Source organism: Leucoraja erinacea, chromosome 34 (genome assembly GCF_028641065.1).
Source record: "Leucoraja erinacea ecotype New England chromosome 34, Leri_hhj_1, whole genome shotgun sequence".
In the NCBI taxonomy this organism is placed as follows: Eukaryota; Metazoa; Chordata; class Chondrichthyes; order Rajiformes; family Rajidae; genus Leucoraja; species Leucoraja erinaceus.
In genome coordinates, this window is record NC_073410.1 from 2,092,501 (window position 1) to 2,115,075 (window position 22,575).

The 22,575-nt window shown below is 47.7% G+C and overlaps 1 protein-coding gene across 1 annotated transcript in view; it reads right to left on the minus strand.

Moving 5' to 3' along the window:
* Positions 1-1,050: 1,050 nt before the first annotated feature.
* The window catches only part of LOC129712897 (annexin A4-like), a 48,570-nt gene continuing 27,045 nt past the window's right edge, over positions 1,051-22,575 (minus strand). Inside the window, 12 exon segments of the mRNA XM_055661634.1 lie at positions 1,051-2,153; positions 2,281-2,403; positions 2,820-2,878; positions 6,110-6,205; positions 7,386-7,479; positions 11,540-11,596; positions 12,417-12,452; positions 12,454-12,497; positions 13,140-13,230; positions 15,132-15,245; positions 16,411-16,505; positions 17,372-17,459. Coding sequence (XP_055517609.1) covers positions 2,094-2,153; positions 2,281-2,403; positions 2,820-2,878; positions 6,110-6,205; positions 7,386-7,479; positions 11,540-11,596; positions 12,417-12,452; positions 12,454-12,497; positions 13,140-13,230; positions 15,132-15,245; positions 16,411-16,505; positions 17,372-17,459 — 957 coding nt within the window. The 3' untranslated portion in view covers positions 1,051-2,093.

Here is a 22,575-nt window from a genome sequence, read left to right on the forward strand (position 1 = left end):
TGGGACATGTTGGTCGGTGTGGGTAAGTTGGGCCGAAGGGCCTGTTTCCACACTGTATCACTCAACGACCTGGATGATTGGGTCAACATATGATGAGCGTTTCACGGCACTGAGCCTGGACTCGCTGGAGTTTAGAAGGATGAGGGGTGACCTCATTGAAGCTCACTGAATAGTGAAAGGTCTGGATAGAGTGGATGTGGAGAGGATGCTTCCAGTGGTGCGAGAGTCTAGGACCAGATGCACAGCCTCAGAATTAAAGGATGCATCTTTCGAAAGGAGATGAGGAGCATGGTAATCTGCGGAATTCATTGCCACAGATAGCTGTGTAGGCCATGCTCTTTGAACACACAATCAAAACTACTTAACGATGTCTGCTACTGAGGTGCACTCATACTCAAAGGATGAAGGGGAGAAGGGGAAGACAATGGAGGATCTCCGTGAGGGATGGTGGGACAACAAAGGGGGGCCCTGTGTGGATGTGGGAGGGATGGAGGGGGGGGGGGGGGGGCAGAATCTAGTTTTAGAATCCTCTTCCCAGGGTATAAGCCTGCGGGTCCAGGCAGCGGGCAGTTGACGGACGGCTGCTCAGGGGTCGGCTGCCTGCCCCTTTTCCGGAGTTACGTCCGTGCCCACTGGTCCCTGGAGAGGGAACACGCGGTTTCCACGGAGACGCTGGAGGACTTCCGTGAACGCTGGCCGCCGTGGGAGGTCAATTGTTATATAGACAAGGATGGCGGGATTTTAATTTGAACTTTTGTCTTGTTTGTAAACTGCCGATACAGGCAGCTTTTGATATGAATGCTATACTGCTTTGCATGTTGATTTTGTTTTTGGAATAAAATAATTGTTTAATTTAAAAAAAAAAAAAAAAAAAAAAAATGGTTTAAGCCTGTGTTTGTTCCGGGTCAGGTCGCTGTGCACACAGCAGCCAGCCAACAGTCGCTTGTCTTTTTTTGTGTACCTTGTGCGTTGTGATCGTCGGCAAACCAATGTCCCTCCCGGGATGAATAACGTTTTGTCGTATTGCACCGAGCCAAACACAGTTGTAAATTGGTTGCATAGTATTTATTTTTCATTCATTTATATTTTTGAGCACATCGCAATTTGCCCCTTCTTCCATCAGCTCTTGCTTCCTTCCACACATTTGCCTTCGCTATCAGCCTACTCGCCAAACAAGGCTGACTTACAGATAACTCAAGAGGCACCACCCTCTCTGGTCTTCCTGAGGAGCTGCAGAAGCAGGCAGGGGCATGGGCAGAAGCTTTGGTCAGCAGGTCAAACCATGACACTAGGCCTTTGAAGCTGATTCTTGCCATGGTAACTATACTCTGGATGCGTGCATCGGTTACAAATCCCAGCTTCCAGAGAGAATTATCTGAGAGAATTAATCGCTGGCTCTAGATAAGAATAAGCCCCACCAATGCAAGATAATCGCTTACAACTCAAAATAATGAGTTTGCATTTGATACTTCCTATCTTCTGTCACTTAGGCACAGTTGGACAAGGTGGCAAGGGGGTGATTGCCCAGTTAGATTGGCACCGCATAGAATTTTACAAAAATATATTTAAAACATATAAGGAACGCAAACTGTTGAATGCCCTTGAAGCAATTAGTTGACTTGTGTTTCTACCGGGCATAGTGTTGATTGTGAAGATGACCAGGTTGAAGTTGAGAACTTTGTGCAAGGGGAAGGCGTTGAAGGAGATGATTGTTGTGATAGTCACAGCGGGCTCTGGACAGTGGAAGCGGAACAAGGGCAGGGTGGAAACTTGTCACAGACCAGGTGGGAGAGAATCAGCTCTCCTTCCAATGTCAAGTCAAAGGGAGGACCTCCAACTGGAGGGGCAGGGCTTTGGGAAGGCAGGTGTTGGTCCCACACTAGAACTGTGGGTCAGGTCTCCACACTGCGCCATCATCTCAAACCTCAGCTGATGAAATACGCCATTTGAATATGCCGACGAAACAGGATTACATTTACAAGCCGATACAAAAGGAAATAAAACAACGAGAGAAAGATGGGGATGCTTGTGTGTTTGGACGGGTGGAAGTGCTTCTGAGAAACCACCGTCTGAATCCTGACACCCCATCGCTCTCAGTCATTCGAGCCACAGAGTTGCAGTAACAACTTCTTGTAATCCCCAGAGCAGTCGTCCTGGCGACAGAGAAAACGAGGAACGGTTAATATCAACAAAGTACACGTGACAATAAACTAAAAATGAACGCAAGTATTCCTTCCTTGGCCTTTGGACACAAGTTAAAAGCTGAAAAGTCATAATTACCGATATAAATGAGTACAGCGACTGCCCATACATCTTCTTGAATTCAGCCCTTATGTCCAGCATGTCGACCTCACAGCGAGACACCATGATACGAATCAAGGTCTTGTCATCTGTGCCCAGACCCTGCAGACGGTCAGAGGAGAAGATGACACTTCAACATGAGATTCAGCAACCAGGCCTCCCCATCACTTTGTCCGCACTGACCAGCGATCACCCCGCACACCAACGCAATCCTACACACATGAAGGACAACTTACTATTTTCACCGGAGCCAATTAAGCTACAAACCTGTACGTCTTTGGAATGTGGGAGGAAGCCAATGCGCTCGGAAGAAAGCCCACGCGGTCACAGGGAGAACGTGCAAACTCCGTGGTCAGAATCGAACCCGGGTCTCTGGCGCTGTATGGCAGCAACTCTACCGCTGCACCACCGTGTGTTACATTGTTAATTGCCCGAGTACTCCCCTCCTGATACCTGGTTCCCACGAAGACCATACTATAACATTACACAAGCAGCAATAGCCGTCGAATCTCACTCACCTTCATGGACTTGTACAGCCTCTCAGCGAAAAATATCGGGATACTTCTCAGGCACTTCACTGCAACATAAATGTAGGTTGGAGGTTAGTCATCGGCAAGGTACAACACCCACGAGTAGCCAACATCCCTTTGACAGTTAATGGATTACAGACCAAAGCATTAGCAGGACATGTAGAAAAGACCAAGGGGTTATTCTGAGGTGGAGAATTCCTAAAGGCGTTGGCATAGGCTGAAGGGCTCAATGTATTAACAAATGAACCTATAGCGGAGCAAGATAGACCACTCCTGCTAAATGGGCTGACGTGTAGTACGCAACGGAGCGGAACGTGGGCCTTTTTTTCCATCCATTTCCGTAACCCGACCCGACCCGACCCGCCCGCAGTGTAATCAACGTTGCGGGGGAACAGTTTGTGTTATTAAATTAAAATTCTGTAAATGAGGAGAAGATTTTTACCAAGTAACTTTTATTTTTACGAGGATTTTTCCGTAACCGGCTTCCGTCTCCGCACTAGTATCCTACGGGATCTTTGGTGCGGAGACGGAAGCCGGTTACGGAAATGGGGCCGAAAATTACCCACGAATCTGCCCATGACCGTACCACGTCTTTTTCGTCAAGTGGCCCATCTTGCTCGCTGTAGGATCTTTGGTATTAACGAGGTAAGGGAGTCATTGATCCCCCATCAGTTTGAACATAGACAAACATAGACAATAGAAGGGTTTCAGCCCGAAACGTCGCCTATTTCCTTCGCTCCATAGATGCTGCTGCACCCGCTGAGTTTCTCCAGCATTTTTGTATACCTTTTAGCTTATGCTTGTTTTGGGGCTAGTCCCCTTCAGTTTTCTCTTCAGCCATGCTCAATTGGGTTCAGATCGGGTGATTGACTTGGGCACTCAAGAATTTACCATTTTTTGGGTTTGCAAAACTCCTTTGGTGCTTTAACAGTATGTTTGGGATCATTGTCTTGCTGTAGAATGAACTGCCAGCCAATGAGTTTTGAGGCATTTGTTTGAACTTGAGCAGATAGGGTGTGTCCATACACTTCAGAATTCATTCTGCTCAGATACTACAAGAGTTCATTCTTGCACACAGAAAATCCTAGACAGCATTAGGTTTCGGAACTTCTAGACTCTGGAGATTGGCTTCACCTAACGTCAGGCTGATAAGTTGCCTCATAACGCTGAGATTTAGTTTAGTTTAGTTTAGAGATACAGTGTGGACACAGACCCTTCGGCCCACCGAGTCCGCGCCGACCAGCGATCCCCGCACACTAACACACTAGGGACAATTTACATTTATACCAGGTCAATTGACCTACAAACCTGTACGCCTTTAGAAAGTGGGAGGAAACCGAAGATCTTGGAGAAATCGCACGCGCAGTCACCCACTCTGTGCAGACAGCGCCCGTAATCGGGATCGAACCCGCGACTCTGGCACTGAAAGCCCTGTGAGGCAGCAACTCTACCGCTGCGCCACCGGGCCCCCATTGGATTGCATTGGTGGAAAGCACCGCAGTTTAAGGGCTTTGCCACCAGGTGGCGGTGCTTGGCTGGTCACAGAAACCCATGTTTGAAGTGGAGAGCTGGGTTGAGCTAAACGAACATTGTACAGGAACAGGTCATTCGGCCCACAATGACAGTGCTACATATAATGTCAGGCTAAGCCAATCTCCTCCGCCTGCACGTGATCCATATCCCTCCATTCCTTGCCTATCCATGTTCCTACCTAAAAGCCTCTTAAACGCCACCATCATATCTGCCTTCAACCCAACACCCTCTTGTCTAATAAAACTTGCCGCGCACATCTCCTTTAAATTTTCCCCCTCTCACTTTATAGCAATGCCCACTATTGTTGGAAATTTCCACCAAGGGCAATTTTACAGTGTGCATGCCTAGACAGCATCTCCAGAGAGACGAAATGGGTGACGTTTCTGGTCGAGACCATTCTTCAGACTGAAGAGGGGTCTCGACCCGTAATGACAGAGAGGCAAGAGAGGCAAGAGAGACAAGAGAGACAAGAGAGACAAGAGAGACAAGAGAGACAAGAGAGACAGAGAGACAGAGAGACAGAGAGACAGAGAGACAGAGAGACAGAGACAGAGACAGAGAGAGCACTCAGAAATACAATCAGGTATGAGAGATCAGAGAGAGCGAGAGAGATCGAGAGCGAGAGATTTAGAGAGATTAGTAAAAGAGACTGCAGGCGGAGAGACAGACAGACAGACAGACAGATGCACATGAATACACAAAGGTCAACAGCACCAAAGGTCACTGTACTAACCCACAAATTGAGAACCCAGATAGCACCAGAGGGAGGAACATGAGCAAGTGAATTACTCGCACGTTGACAGGTAACAGAGATATCCCTCAAAAACCTGCCTTTTCAACAAGCTGCTCTTCTGCAACGGAAAAGCTGGAGAGGGCAGTTCTGCTCAATATTCCTCCCACACTCCAAAGACGTACAGGTTTGTAGGTTAATTGGCTTGGTGTAAATGTAAATTGTCCCTGTTGTGTGTAGGATAGTGTTAATGTGCGGGGACTGTGGTCGGTGTGGACTCTGTGGGCCGAAGGGTTCGGTGCTGTATTACTAAACTAAACTAAGTTATACACTGTTATCTGCCCCCAGTGTGTATGGGAGGTGGGGAATGTTGGAAGGGGCAGGGTAGTAATAGCATAAACATTGGTGGCTAATGGTTGGCACAGACTTGATGGGCCGAAGGGCCTATTTCCATGCCATACCTCTCTATGCTTCTGTAACACAAGCACGACACGATTAATGTCACAAATCAGGCAAACCTTCATCTCAGTTTATCAATATGATTGTCATAGATTAGCGTTACCCCTCACCACTATATTTGGCCAGAGACACAAGAAACTGCAGATGCCAGAGTCTTGAGCAAAACACAAAGTGCTGGAGGAACTCGGGAGGTCAGGCAGCATCTGTGGAGGGAAATGGACATTGGACAGGTGACGTCTGAAGAAGGGTCTCGACCCGAAACGTCACCTATTCCTTCGCTCCACAGATGCTGCCTCACCCGCTGAGTTTCTCCAGCATTTTTGTCTACGTCCCATCCTGAAATGTCGTCCGTCTATTCCCTCCACAGACGCTGCCTGACCCGCTGAGTTTCTCCAGCACTTTGTGTTTGCCGCTGTATTTGACTGTGTTGCCCAGCCATTGAAAGTCTTCTCCATCCCCCCCCCCCCCCCCCCCCCCCCCCCCCCCCCCCCCAACAACAGCATCAAGGACAGTGAGTGAAGGGAATACTGTGCCTCACTGATAGAGAGTTCCTCACCTACTGCCACCATGCCTCTCTCGAGGTTACCAGACATCTCACGGGCAATGGTCTTCTCGATATCGTACTTACACACCTGCCGATATTCCTCAAAAACTGAAATACAAAAAAACATTTCATTCACAAAATGTTCTCAAACTGCACTAACCAACTTCAACCTCCGTCTTAATAAGCTTCCTAAAGGGTTTATATTAAAAGTGTGGATCTGTCCAAACCAAGCGAGCTCTAGGTTTAATCTCGGACCGTTGCGTGCGTGCGTGTGTGTGTGTGTGTGTGTGTGCGTGCGTGCGTGCGTGTGTGTGTGTGGTTCAAGTTCAAGTGAGTTTATTGTCATGTGTCCCTGTATAGGACCATGAAATTCTTGCTTTGCTTCAGCACACAGAAAATAGTAGGCATTTACTCCAAAACAGATCAGTGTGTCCATATACCATGATATAAATATATACACACACACATGACTAAATAAACTGGTAAAGTGCAAATAACAGAAAATGGTTATTAATAATCAAGAGTTTTGTCCGAGCCAGGTTTAATAGCCCGCCCCCCCCGATCCAGGTAACCCTTAGGCGGCTGCTGCAGATCTGCATCCCCATATGTGTGTGTGTGTGTGTGTGTGTGTGTGTGTGTGTGTGTGTGTGTGTGTGTGTGTGTGTGTGTGTGTGTGTGTGTGTGTGTGTGTGTGTGTGTGTGTGTGAAGGCGCATGTGCATGTGTGGCAGCAAGGTGGCGCTGTGGTACAGTTGCTGCCTCACAGCGCCAGAGTCGCGGGTTCGATCCTAACTACGGGTGCTGCCCGTACGGAGTGTCTACGTTCTCCCTGTGACCGCATGGGTTTTCTCTGGATGCTAAGGTTTCATCCCACACTCCAAAGGAGTACAGGTTTGTAGGCTAATTGGCTTCTGTAAATTGTCCCTAGAGTGTGTAGGATACTGCTAGTGGACTGGGCGATCACTGGTCAGCGCAGACTTGGTTGACCAAAGGGCTATTTGCATGCTTAATCTCTAACGTCTAAAGTAAAGTCTAAAAGGTTAAAATCTAAATTACTGTAAGTGAACAAGTGCATGTATGAGAGCATGCAAGTGCTTGTACAGTATATGTATGAACCAATGCGTTTATGTGTGTACAAGTGTGAGTGTTCAGGTGCACGAGAGAGTGAGGTCATACAAGTGTGAGTGAGAGGGACTGAGTTGGTATTTCAAGGTACTCTCTAACTTTGTGGCTTTCAAAGAGTTTTCACGAGACCCGTCATTGCCGCTGCTGTTGATGAAGATCAGTACCTGCTTTCAGATGGGATCTATTCCTTGAGCACAGGATAGCATTAAACTTCGACTCATCGGTCCCCATTCGCCCTTCTCCTGCGTTGTACAGGTCCTGGGAAAGGAACGACAAGACAATTGAGCCTTCATCACTTCACGTTTAAACAGATGGACAAATTCTTCACTCGAACGAGTGTTGGGGGGACGATATGGGGAGAAGGCAGGAAAATGGGGTTAGGAGGCAGAGATCAGCCATGATTGAATGGTGTGGTATAAAATGTATAAAGGTAAATTTGTCCTGTGTGTGTGTGTGTGTGTGTGTGCGTGTGTGTGTCTGTGTCTGTATTGGCTATATTTAAGAGGGAGTTAGATGTGGCCCTTGTGGCTAAGGGGATCAGGGGGTATGGAGAGAAGGCAGGTACGGGATACTGAGTTGGATGATCAGCCATGATCATATTGAATGGCGGTGCAGGCTCGAAGGGCCGAATGGCCTACTCCTGCACCTAATTTCTATGTTTCTATGTGTGTGTGTGTGTGTGTGTGTGTGTGTGTGTGTGTGTGTGTGTGTGTGTGTGTGTGTGTGTGTGTGTGTGTGTGTGTGTGTGTGTGTGTGTGTGTGTGTGTGTGTGTGTGTGTGTGTGTGTGTGTGTGTGTGTGTGTAGGTAGGATAGTGTTAGTGAGTAGATAGAGTAGACTCGATGAGCCAAATGCTACTCCTATAACTTGTAAACGGGAATGGAGTTCAGAAAACAAATAAATTGAAAAAGTCTGAAGAAGGGTTTTGACCCGAAACGTTGCCTATTTCCTTTGCTCCATAGATGCTGCCTCACCCGCTGAGTTTCTCCAGCATTTTAGTCTAAGTCTCAAGGAGATGTTTATTTTACTTTAGTTTAGAGATACACCGCGGAAACAGGCCCTTCGGCCCACAGAGTCCGTGCCGACCAACGATCCCCGCACACTAACACTATCCTACACACATACTGGGGACAGTTTACACAAACACCGAGCCAATTAACCTACACACCTGTACGTCTTTAGAGTGTTGGAGGAAACCGAAGATCTCGGAGGAAACATACGCGGTCACGGGGAGAACGTACAAACAGCGCCCGTAGTCGGGTCTCTGGCGCGGCAAGCGCTGTGAGGCAGTAACTCTACCGCTGCGCCACCGTGCCATGCGGGGCAAATCTTATTTTACACCCAGACGGCATTGGGAGCCAGGGTTGAACTGCCAGGAGTGGTGGTCGAGGCAGATAGGCACACGGAAATGCAGGGAACGTTGGGATATGGATCACGTCAGCGGAGATTAGTTTAACTTGGCATCATGGAAGTTGTGGGCCAAAGGGCCTGTTCCTGTGCGGAACTGGTTTTCAGTCCTATACACCACAGTAAGAAATATTTTCCTTAAAGCACACACGCACACATTAAGTATTTAAAATATGCAGTGTAGCTAGGAGGCTTTTTTGGGGGGAATTTTCCACTTATTAATAAATGCATTCAAACCGGCCCAGAAGGAACAGCACCTGGCAAAAGGCTTTGACTGTTTGGGGTGTGGCTATGATTTACATTTAGGGTGACGGTTTTCAGATCGACATTCTGCATCTAAAGCGTGGGGTTGTGCGAACTGAAAGGTCAGCGTTTTTAAATGCACCCCTCCTGGTTTTAAATAATGACGGGTGTACTTTGAGCTGTGTCCATTAGACGAGGCAGCCATCCCTACTGATGTAGTGAGCAGTGGGGGCTGGGCTGGGCTAAGTGCAGGCCTCTGCTGGGCTTTAGTGCAGTGCGGTGTGTACTGGGAGTGCCTGCCAGCATTCTCTGGCACACTTCCCGTCTCAAGGCTCTGCTCTAACCCAAGGCGGGGAGGCTCGCTGGCCCTCCACAAAAGCCCGGGACCTCATTAAGAAAGAAAGGAATTGCAATTCTAAACTGCAAATGTAGGCAGTGTAGCAGCCAGCAAAGAGCAAATGTGCTAGTAATTAAACAAAGTGATAAATATCGGCCAAGATTCGGGTAATACTTGGCCTCGGATCCAGTTCTAAATGGTGCCTGTGGAATTTTTCACCCCCACTGAGGTAGATGAGGCATTTCTTTACCCTCACAACAGAGGGTGGGACACACAAGGCTACACTACCTCAGTAATGCCCTCGAATGCCAGCAGGAGTGGGACAAGGACATCTCAGGAGTGGGACACAGACCGAATATTCTTTGATTCAGTGTCTCCGACTCTTCTGCTGTCCTTTCAGGCTGAGAGTTTGGAGTGTGGGAGGAAACCGGAGCACCCGGAGAAAACCCACGCAGGTCAAGGGGAGAACGTGCAAACTCCGTACAGATGGCGCCCGTAGGCAGGATCCACCCCGGGTCTCTGGCGCTGCGAGGCAGCAACTCTACCGCTGCGCCACCATGCTTGCCCGTAGTTGGGTGAGCAAATCTCAGTGGAGATGCCCCGTTTGTTTTGTACTGACGAATGCATGAAACAATGTGGGACAGAGGGTGTTCCCCAACTTGCCACTTGCCAGTCACAGTCAGTGGGAACAGCTGTGACAGCACACACTGCAACGCAATATTGTCAAGATCAGTGGGAGGCAACTGGAATATTTCACAGTTGACGTCAATCATTCAGTGCAAAAACAACCTCACCCTTGCAATAAAACCAGCAAACTTTAGAATGAAGGCTGATGCCGACACTGGTGCAGCGGTAGAGTTGCTGCCTCACAGCGCCAGAGACCCGGGTCCGATCCCGACTATGGGTGCCGTCTGTACGGAGTTTGCACGTTCTCCCCGTGACCTGCGTGGGTTTTATCCGAGATCTTCGGTTTCCTCCCACTCACTCCAAAGACGTACGGGTTTGTAGGTTAATTGGCTTGGTATAAAATGTAAAATTGTCACTAGTGTGGGCAGGGTGGGGATGGCTGGTCGGTGTGGACTCGGTTGGCCGAAGGGCCTGTTTCCGTGCTGTATCTCTAAACTAAGCCTGAAACGTCACCAATCCATGTTCTCCAGAGACTCTAGCTGACCTGCTGAGTTACTCCAGTACTTTGAAGCATTAGAATAAGCTTCACCGTACAGTAATCACAGCCAAAAATATCTGCAGAGCAGATTGGCCACCTTCCAAAGAGTCTCCATTTACAAAGCAGTCACTGATAAACAAGTCTCACGCTGCAATGCCAGCAGGGACATTCAACGTTCAAAGTAAAAACCTAGGCTTGTACTATTTTGGCCTCGATCTGCGTGAAACATTGCCCTCGGTACCTGCAGCAGTGCGACAGGGATACCGCCAAGGATCTGCTGTTGATGGCGATCATGTTATAACAAGCTTGGATTTCAAGGACACAATCTCTCTCTCTCTCTCACATACTTTCAGATTCTGTATTTGTGTGTCTCTCTCTCTCCTTCCCTCCCTCTTCCTCCCCCCCTCTCTCTCCCTCTCTCACAATCTCTCCAACTACAAATCTCCGTCTTACTGCCATATCTTGGCCATAATATTAAAGAGTTCAATGACGGCACGATGGCGCAGCGGTAGAGTTGCTGCCTTACAGCGACCAGAGACCCAGATTTGATCCTGACTGCGGGTGCTGCCTGTACGAAGTTTGCACGCTCTCCCCGTGACTGTGTGGGTTTTTTTCCCGGGGTGTTCCGGTTTTCACCCGCTCTCCAATGACGTACAGGTTTGTAGGTTAATTGGCTTCTGTAAATTGTCCCTAATGTGTGGGATAGTGTTAGTATACGGGGCGATCACTGGACTGCACGGACTCGATGGGCCGAAGGGCCTGTTTCCTTGGCCTATCTCTAAAGTCTAAAGTCAATGGAAAACACAAAAATCGTTAGATAAGGAGACAAGAGGAGGAGTAAAATGCAAAGCCAGAGGGAATGATTTAGAAACAATAGGTCAGGCTGATCAAAGCTGGCTGGCATTTTTGAAGGGGTGGATGTCTTTGAACATCATATACATGGAACTACAGTACACGGGGCACCTGAAGAACTGTGTGGGAAGGAACTGTAACCAAAGATAGACACAAAAAGCTGGAGTAACTCAGCGGGACAGGCAGCATTTCTGGAGAGAAGGGGGGAGTGATGTTTCGGGTCGAGGCCCTTCTGAAGAACTTCAGGCTGCCCTGAGCATCACAATGTTGGCCGCAGCAATTGGCAAAGTGACGGTCTGCAGTAAACATCCTCACCTGCGTGTCCTTTTTAACCAGCGTTAGATCCACGTGTTGGCTTTCATCTCGGTTACCCTGGAGATCAGACGGAAAGAAGGGTGAGTGATTGGGTTTACTTGTGGCTAATTGCGCCCATGAAGTCGACACACGTCCAGCGAGAGACATTGAGAAATAGCGGACAGTGCCCGAGTTATGGTGGTGACCACACGTTCAGAAGCCAGGTGGCAGAGATGACCACACTGTGCCTGAGTCTGGTGGTGCGCACTTTCAAGCTTCTGGACCTTCTGCCGGACAGGAGCGGGGAGATGAAGGAATGACCGGGGCGGGACAAGTCTTTGATGTGTAGACGGAGTAATTGGTGGAGAGTCTGGTCTGTGTGATGGACTGGGCTACATCCACAACTCTCTGCAATTCCTTGTGGTCTTGGGCAGAGCTGTTCCCCAAACCAAGCTGTGATGCAACTTGTAAACTTTCAATGGTGCATCTGTAAACATCTGTCTGGAACTTGTTTGGATGCTTATTGCACCCAACACCTATTCCACTTGCGTTGGGCTTGGATTGTATTTATGTCCAGTATTATCGTTTATTGTCACGTGTAGCGAGGTACAGGGAAAAGCTTTTGTTGTGCCCTAACCAGTCAGCGGAAAGACAATACATGATTACATTGGAGCCATGTATAGATACATGATAAGGGATCAGATCAGAATGGATAGGTGCAGGTGACAAGGAAGAATGTCATTGGCCTATCTGGGACCTAGACAACAAAACACTCTTGACTCGTGTATCAGATTGCGATCTACGCCTTGTTGTGTTAAAGGCTTTCCTCAAGCAGAAGACGCCGGTGTAAATCAGCCTCAAGGAAGAACACCTGAAGCTCCCCAACCCCCACAGTTACCTGAACAAGGGAGACCAGCAGTCGCTCAAAAATGCCCAGACGTGTCACTCTTAATATCCTGCTCCAGAGTCTTCTTAAATTCTGCAAAACAATCACGGTGATCAGTGTTCTAGTGTCTTTGTTCTTTATAGAAACATAGAAAAATAATGCAGGAGTAGGCCATTCGGCCCTTCGAGCCAGCGCTGCCATTCAATATGATCATGGCTGATCATCATAAATCAGTACCCCGTTCCTGCTTTTTCCTCATATCCCTCGATTCCTTTAAACTTAAGAGCTTATGACAGAGATGGCAGATAAACCATCCACTGATTCCAACACAGCCATATATAAACCCGTTAAGAGCGGCACGGTGGCGCAGCGGTAGAGCTTTAACTACCCAGCCTCAACGACCTCCTCTGGCAGCTTGTTCCATACACCCATAAAGTTACTCCTTAGATTCCTATTAAATATTTTCCCCTTCACCTTAAACCTATGTCCTCTGGTCCTCGATTCACCTACTCTGGGCAAGTGCATCTACTCAATCTTTCCCTCCCATGATTTTATACCCCCCTATAAGATCATCCCTCATCCTCCTGCGCTCCAGTGAATAGAGGGAACATGGATCCTACCAATGATCCAGAGGCTAGTATTTTTGAGCAACACCTCCGGATGCTGCGTGTGTGTATACAGGCTGTGTACCTCCGACATGCTGCGTGTATGTATACCGCTCCGCTCGCATCTCACCTGCTTTGTACAACTTGTTGATCTCATGGATTTCAGCATTTGAGCGGGAAGCCAGGATCTCAATCAGACACTGCTCATCAGTACCAGCTCCCTGCAGGAAAAGAGTATCATCAATTACCCTCACAGACAAAAACAAACTGCAAAATCAATTCTCTATCGCGCGCAGCACGGTGGCGCAGCGGTAGAGTTGCTGCCTCACAGCGCCAGAGACCCGGGTTCGATCCTGACTACGGGTGCTGTCGGTACAGAGTTTGCACGTTCTCCCCGTGACCTGCGTGGGTTTTCTCCGAGGTCTTCGGTTTCCTCCCACACTCCAAAGACGTGCAGGTTTGTCGGTGAATTGGCTTGGTATAATTGTAAATTGTCCCCAGTGTGTGTAGGGTAGTGTTAATATGCAGGGATCGCTGGTCGGCACGGACTTGGTGGGCTGAAGGGCCTGTTTCCGCGCTGTATCTCCAAACTAAATTAAACGAGTCATGAAAACTTCCTTCCTAAACAAATCAATAGGCTGAATTGAAATGCAACATCTCTCCTTCATTATTGCATGATCTATCTCCTGGGACTTCCTGGATCGTGATTTTGTCTTACAATTATCTCTCCAAGAACAATGAGCCATGTGGATAAATGCTGCCTTTCCACCCACAATAGTAATACAAATGTAAGGCAGATTTGTAAATATTAAAATGTAATCTTTAATTATTGAGAGCATATAACGTTTAATATTACTGAGAGAACATAGAAACATAGAAAATAGGTGCAGGAGGAGGCCATTCGGCCCTTCGAGCCAGCACCACCATTCATTGTGATCATGGCTGATCGTCCCCAATCAATAACCCGTGCCTGCCTTCTCCCCATATCCCTTGATTCCACTAGCCCCAAGAGCTCTATCTAACTCTCTCTTAAATCCATCCAGTGACTTGGCCTCCACTGCCCTCTGTGGCAGGGAATTCCATAAATTCACAACTCTCTGGGTGAAAAAGTCTTAAATGGCCTCCCCTTTAAAGTTTTATAAAAAGTTTTTTTTAAATAGATTCACCAGAACAGCTGGTCCTAGTCCTAGACCCTCTGCACACCTCGCGGTCTTAACACTATCGTATTGTGTTTTTAATTATTACACTGTTTATGATGTCCAGGGATTTTTTTTCCCCCAAAACACGGGTTCCCCATGCCAGTTCACATATCGTTCCAGGGAGTTGTGGACGCAGCCCAGACCCTCACACAAACCAACCTTCCTTTCATTGACTCAATCCACACATCGAGTTGCTTCGGCAACGCCATGTCTCACCCCGGTCACTCCCTCCTCTCCCCTCTCCCATCAGGCAAGATGTACATACGTTTGAAAACTCAACCTCCAGATTCAGGTAGTTTCTTCCCGGCTGTTATCAGGCAACTGAACCATCCTCTCACCAGCTAGAGTGCAGTCCTGACCTCCCATCGATCTTATTCGAGCTATATTTAATTTGACTTTATCGGGTTTCAATGTTAATTCTTGCATCTATAACCTGTGCACATGATTGTATTGATGTATAGCCTTTGACTGGAGAGTACACAACTAATAGCACACCGACCATTAATCATCATTCACACTAGTTTGATGTTATTCCACTTTCTCATTCACTCCCTACACACTATTTTACAGAGTGCCAATTACCCTACAAACCCGCAGGTCACTGGGATGTGGGAGGAAACCGGGGCAACTCGGGGAAAGCGTGCAAATTCCACACAGGCAGCACCCGAGGTCAGGATCGAACCCGGTCTCTGGCGCTGCCAGGCAGCGACTCTACCCACTGCGCCACTGTTCCGGTGTGGAGGATTTTGTGTCGAGCATCGGCATCTGCCCGCAAGCCTGAATGGTCTCGTCCCTAAACGTCACCTAGTCCTTTGTTCCCCGGAGATGCTGCCTGACCCGCTGAGTTACTGCAGCCCTTCTGTGTCTATCTTTGGTGCAACCCAGTTCCTTCCTCCCTCCCTACACATTGTGTGCTCACCAACCTTGATGGCCTCTTTCAGCTCCGTGGCATCGAAGAGCAAGGACGGTTTCAGCAGGGCCAGCACCGCATTCTCGAAATTGCCCGACAGCTCGGACTTCAACTCCTTGATCAAGTCCTGCAGCAGGGAGGTGAGAGGTCACACACTCAATCACAGCAAGTTCACAAACACAGCCATCGGCTCAAGAGCGTTTCATTGTCCCACTCACATGTGTCGACAATGAACGAATATAATTCTCACTTGCAGCAGCATAACAGTCTGTAAACCCAATACACACAATTAATGCATTAACATTAATTCAATAAATTAATAAGCAAAATGCCCAAAGTCCTTATTGTAACCAAATATTTTTGCTCTTTGAAGGAAGTAGAGGCTTTGATGGGCCTTTACGTGAAGAATGGTCTGGTCGGAAACATTTCCCTCCATAGATAACTCCTGATCTACTGAGTTCTTCCAGCACTCTGTGTTTTCCTCAAGATTCCAACATCTACAGTTTCTTGTGTCTTCAATGTAAAGACCCACACCAAGGTCGTTTTTAAGTATTTTTTAAAATAAAGATATGTATTTCCAAAAACACGTTAGATGCAATGAGGTGCTTTTGCAATCAGAGCCCAGTTTGAAGAATGGTCCTGACCCAAAACATCACCTACCCACGTTCTCCAGAGATGTTGCCTGACCATCTGATTCCTTCAGAACTTTGTATCTCTTTTGGCAAACTCGTATAAGCAGTTCCTTGTGTTTCTCTTTTGGGAACAGAACATCGACTTGAGAAGGTGGACAAAAATGCTGGAGAAACTCAGCAGGTGAGGCAGCATCTATGGAGCGAAGGAATAGGCGACGTTTTGGGTCCAGACCCTTCACATCTGCTTGAGAAGATACAATCATGCAGGACTGAAGATGGCTTCCACAATAGTGAGAATAACAGTGGGATCTCTGCACTGTACAATAGTTTGTTGTTTGTTTTTATGTGTACGTATGTGCATGAACTTTTTTTTCCCTCGTTTATAATATGTTTGCAGAGTACTGGGTTTACAGAGGGTCTGAAGAAGGGTCTCGACCCGAAACGTCACCCATTCCTTCTCCCCAGAGACCCCTCTCCAACTTTTAGTGTCCACTAGGTTTACAGATTCAGTTGCGATGCTGCAAGAAAAAATGTAATTGTTCTACCTGGGACATAGGACAATAAAACACTCTTGACTTGCTCTTGATATTAGTGAAGAGCAAGCAGAGACAGCGAGGTGCCTTAGTGCCAACACAATGCTGGATGGACCAAGGTACTTGCCTTCCCGTAGGCGGTTTTAAAGGACAGGACAATCTGCATCCTCTGCTTGTTTGATCGCTGGGCAACAACGTCAATGATGGCTTGTTCATTCGTGCCTGTGAACAGAGGAAAGGCCAAGTTCAGCTCCGTGGACCATTTTGAACCATTCGCAAACACTATTATAACAATCCTAATCCTAACCCCTCAAACAACTAGGGTCAGGCTGCACTCGTGAAATATAGTCCCAGAGGGTGGGCACAGGCCCTTCGGCCCAACTAGCCCATGCCGACCAACGTGCTCCATCTACACTAGTCCTACTTGCCTGGATTTAACCCATATCCCTTTAAACCTGTCCTATCCATGAATCTGTCTAAATGTTCAAGAAGGAACTGCAGATGCTGGAAATTCGAAGGTGGACAAAAATGCTGGAGAAACTCAGCAGCATCACACACCATCATGCTGAGTTTCTCCAGCATTTTTGTCTACCTGTCTAAATGTTGTTTTTTAAAGTTGTGATATTACCTGGCTCCAACTGCATTCAGAAACCTCCAAAATAAGAAACTTTGGTTTAGTTTAGTTTAGAGATACAGCGTAGAAACAAGCCATTTGGCCCACCGAGTCCGTGCTGGCCGGCGATCCCCATACATTGACACTATCCTACACACACACACACACACAGGGAACGATTTTCTTACAAAAATACCCAGCCAATTATCCCACAAACCCGCACGTCTTTAGAGTGAGGGAGGAAACTGAAGATCTCGTAGAAACCCAGGCAGGTCACGGGGAGAACGTGCAAACTCTGCACAGGCAGCACCCGTAGTCGGGATCGAACCCGGGTCTCCGAGACCCGGGTTCGATCCCGACTATGGGTGCTGCACCACCGTGCTGTCCTCCATGTTGATGATGGGCTGAAGGGCCTGTTCCTGTTCCCGCACTGTCCCATGTTCTAGTACGGTGCCGCGCTTTAGGATTTACTCACCGAAGCCCTTCATGGCTTTCCTCAGAACCTCCGCGTCCCTCAGAGCATCAAAGCCCGCGGCCTCACGGACGGTTCCCCGTTTGACGGGCTAAACACAAAACATGAACGCCACATCATTAGATCAGCTCGGTAGGAGAAAAGAGTGTCTTCAAGTCCGTGCCAAGCCCCAACGGTTCTCCAGTGAAGACAGACACAAAATGCTGGAGTAACTCAGCGGGACAGGCAGCATCTCTGGAGAGAAGGAATGGGCGACGTTGCGGGTCGAGAACCCATTCCTTCTCTCCAAAGATGCTGCCCGTCCCGCTGAGTTACTCCAGCATTTTGTGTCCATCTTCGATTTATACCAGCGCACATGGTCCTCCAGTGAAGATGATGCATAAGCAAGGTTGCTGATCCCAGGGGTTGGTTGGCTCGCTGTGATACGACACAGGACCCACCGCAACACTGTTGACCTGCAGCCATCACCCCATTTCAGGAATGGACTGTAAACGCCAGCACCTCCAGCGACATCTTTATCCCATCGATAAATATGTGACAAACCCCTGGCCTTGGATGCCCTTGGTATCCACAAACAGATTTAGCATCTCAGATTCAATGACAATTTAATCAGTCGCAGCCAATACAGCACAAGAATATATGGGTTCAGTTCAGAACAGATCAAATAGCCCAATAACCAACTAAAGGTGTTACAGGATTGAATTCTGTATATCAGATATTAGGCGGCACGGTGGCGCAGCGGTAGAGTTGCTGCCTTACAGCGCCAGAGACCCGGGTTTGATCTCCCTCTGCCTCCCTCGATGGAGGCCGGTTCTCTGGATACTTTCAAGAGAGAGTTAGATAGGGCTCTTAAAGATAGCGGAGTCAGGGGATATGGGGAGAAGGCAGGAATGGTCTACTGATTGGGGATGGTCAGCCATGATGACATTGAATGGCGGTGCTGGCTCGAAGGGCCGAATGGCCTCCTCCTGCACCTATTGTCTATTGATCCTGACTACGGGTGCTTGTCTGTATGGAGTTTGTACGTTCTTCCCGTGACTGCGTGGGTTTTCTCCAGGAGCTCCGGTTTCCTCCCACACTCCAAAGATATACTTGCTTATCAGTTAATTGGCTTGGTATTATTGCAGATTGTTCCTTGTATATGTGGGAGAGTGTTAATGTGCGGGGATCGCTGGTTAACACGGACTCGGTGGGTTGAAGGGCCTGTTTCCATGTTGTATCTCTAAACTAAACTAAAGGAGAAAATTTTAGTGCTTACATTTAGCAATAGTAAACTTCTGTAGTTGTGGTATAATGATGAAATTTGTACCCAAATTATACATTGGAGTGAATTTACAAAAATGTGTTTATGACACCATGCTGGAGCCAGAGCTGCAGTTCACATCAAATACTCTTTTCATTGGTTCTATTTGAGTTTGTAAAACGTAGTCGGAAAGGAATGACATCATGGTGTGTTTTGCTCTTGTGGCGTGAGAAGATGTCTATGCTTTTCCAGGCATTCCTCAGTTACTAAACGCTTCCTCTTTTGACCGAAGTGCAGACTGAGGAACTGAGACGGGCTTGGGTGACAGAAGCAAAGGGCGGTGGGTGTCTAGAACGAGCTGTCGGAGGAGGTAGTTAATGCAGGGACTATTGCAACATTTAAGAAGCAATTAGACAGGTACATGGATAGGACAGGTTTAGACAGATATGGGCCAAATGCAGGCAGGTGGGATTAGTGTAGATGGGACATGTTGGGAAAGTTGGGCCCCGATGGGCCCGTTTCCTTGCTGTATAACTCCATCACACCAACTCCACATGCTCCTGTCATGCTAGGCTTGTGCTGGGCGGGTCAGCTTGTAGAATGGTATGTTAACATCTGTTACAAACAGATACTGCTGGCAGAGGCAAACTGCGGGGTAGCAGATAGTGGAGAGGCAGAGTGGCGCAGCTGACCGACTTCTTACTCCGAGACCATTACCTAGATTAGTACAAGTGTCAGAGGTTATGGGGAGAAGGCAGGAGAAGGGGGTTAGGAGGGAGAGATAGATCAGCCATGATTGAATGGTGGAGTAGACTTGATGGGCCGAATCCCTTATGACCTTTCTCCCTGTGTCCAGTCTCTCCTGTCCTTCAATGCTTGTTCCCTGAAGAATTTTAAGTGTTTAGTTTAGAGATACAGCGCAGAAACAGGCCCTTCGGCCCACCGAGTCCGCGCCGACCAGCGATCCCCGCACACTAACACTATCCTACACACACTAGGGACAATTTACAATTTTACCAAGCCAATTAACCTGCAAACCCGCACGTCTTGGGATCGTGGGAGGAAACTGGAGATCCTGGAGAAAACCCATGCAGATCACGGGGAGAACGTGCAAACTCCGTACAGACAGCACCCGTAGTCAGGATCGAACCCGGGTCTCTGGCGCTGCAAGGCAGTAACTCTACCACTGTGCCACCACTGAAGTGCTCAAGGAAGATTAAAAACCGAAATGGCGGAGAGGGGAGAAAATCTCTGCTTTTGTGTTTGAAGAAAAATGATTCCTTTTCCAAATATATGTGTGTAAGTACTATCTGTAATTTACTTCAATATTGCAACTTTTAAAAGACACTTGGGGAGATATATGGATGGGAATGGTTTAGAGGGCTCTGGGCTAATGCAGGCAAAAGGGGCTGGTCCAGTGTGCCAACTTGGTCAGCATGTGGAAGGTGGGCCGAAGGGCCTGTTTGGACGTCAGACGTGAAGCCTTGATTTTCCAACATGTTCATACCAGCAATTTCTGGGACATATAGGCAAATTGTTCCCGATGTTGGGGGAGTCCAGAACCAGGAGTCACACAGTTTAAGAATAAGGGGTTGGCCATTTAGGACCGAGATGGGGAAAAACCTTTTCACCCAGAGAGTTGAGTTGTGAATCCGTGGAATTCTCTGCCACAGAAGGCAGTGGAGGCCGATTCACTGGATGTTTTCAAGAGAGAGTTAGATATAACTCTTAGGGCTAACGGAATCAAAGCATATGGGGGGAAAGCAGGAACAGGGTACTGATTCTGGTTGATCAGCCATGATTATATGATGGCCGACTAGGAAAAGGGGAGATGCAGCGAGACCTGGGTGTCATGGTACACCAGTCATTGAAGGTAGGCATGCAGGTGCAGCAGGCAGTGAAGAAAGCGAATGGTATGTTAGCTTTCATAGCAAAAGGATTTGAGTATAGGAGCAGGGAGGTTCTACTGCAGTTGTACAGGGTCTTGGTGAGACCACACCTGGAGTATTGCGTACAGTTTTGGTCTCCAAATCTGAGGAAGGACATTATTGCCATAGAGGGAGTACAGAGAAGGTTCACCAGACTGATTCCTGGGATGGCAGGACTGTCTTATGAAGAAAGACTGGATAGACCTGGTTTATACTCTCTAGAATTTAGGAGATTGAGAGGGGATCTTATAGAAACTTACAAAATTCTTAAGGGGTTGGACAGGCTAGATGCAGGAGATTGTTCCCGATGTTGGGGAAGTGCAGAACAAGGGGTCACAGCTTAAGGATAAGGGGGAAATCCTTTAAAACCGAGATGAGAAGAACTTTTTTCACACAGAGAGTGGTGAATCTCTGGAACTCTCTGCCGCAGAGGGTAGTCGAGGCCAGTTCATTGGCTATATTTAAGAGGGAGTTAGATGTGGCCCTTGTGGCTAAGGGGATCAGGGGGTATGGAGAGAAGGCAGGTATGGGATACTGAGTTGGATGATCAGCCATGATCATATTGAATGGCGGTGCAGGCTCGAAGGGCCGAATGGCCTACTCCTGCACCTAATTTCTATGTTTCTATGAATGGCAGTGCTGGTTCGAAGGGCCGAATGGCCTACTCCTCCACCTCTATGCAACTGTTTCTAAATTACATGACACTTCTCATGTTACATTCCTGCCTCAATGGCCCTTCCACAGCCCGGCTGATAAACTGTGCAAATAATGCCAGCTGCTGAGCAGAATCATTTTCATGATCAGTACAAGTTCCCGTCTAATTAAGGCCAAAGGTCGTTCCTTCAAATACATTCTCTCCATCTCTATCCTTATCATTGAGTGGTCGATAGGGCAGGGCTACTGACAATGAACAGAGCAGTGGGATTAATTGGCCGGGCGTGGTCCTAGCAAAGGGGCCAAATGGCCTACCCTTATTTCCACCTCTTGCTGTCTTCTGGGTAGTTCTGGCAAAGAGCTAGTACAGGGGTGATGGGCAGAAGGGCCGGCCTGCCCACTGTATCACTCTGTTTAAACAAGGGACTGATATGATTCAATGCATTCACAACAGTGCCGTTTCAGAGCCTGTGGATATGTGGGCAGTGGAGAGATATTTTTACAATAGACAATAGGTGCAGGAGTAGGCCATTCGGCCCTTCGACCCAACACCGCCATTCAATATGATCATAGCTGATCATCCTCAATCAGTACCCCGTTCCTGCCTTCACCCCATATCCCCCGACTGCTATTTCTAAGAGCCCTATCTATTTTTAAGATATAGATCAGATTCTGGCAGAGGAGGTTAGTTTAATATGAATTTGTGTTTAGTTTACTGTCACGTGTACTGAGGTGCAGTGAAAAGCTTTTGTTGCGTGCTAACCACTCAGCGGAAACTCAATACACGATTACAGTCGTGCCGTCCAATTTGGCATCATGTTCAGCACAAACAACGTGGGCCGAAGGGCCTGTTCCTGTACTGTACGGTTTAGTGTATGTCAATCATAGTAGGTTACCATGCACAGAAATGACCGGGCGTGCATGCATTAAAGTTACTGTACTCTCTTGAACCTTAGGCATGCTTCGTAGATACCCACAAATGCAAAGTCCTGCAACTGCTGGAAACAAAGAACAAGAACCAAAAATGCAAGAATCACTCAGCAGTCGCGGAGCGGGAAGTAAAACTCATGGTTGAAGTTGAAGGCCCTTCAGTTCTGACCAGTGTTAACCACATATCTCTTCACATCCACATTGTATGACTGCGTGGCTCAGAGCATCTCTAGACAGGGAAACTGTCGCTACTGTAGACTGACAAACCTTCATCCGAAATACTGAGTTTTTTTACCACAGTTGCTGTCAACTCGGTTGCTTTTTTTGCTTTTATTTCACATTTTCAGCATCTGCAGTGTTTTGCTCTGGATAAGCACCTGATATTTTAGCAGCCTTCAAAATGGGATCTACACACACATGCAGACACACAGGTGAAAACATTGCAGATGGAA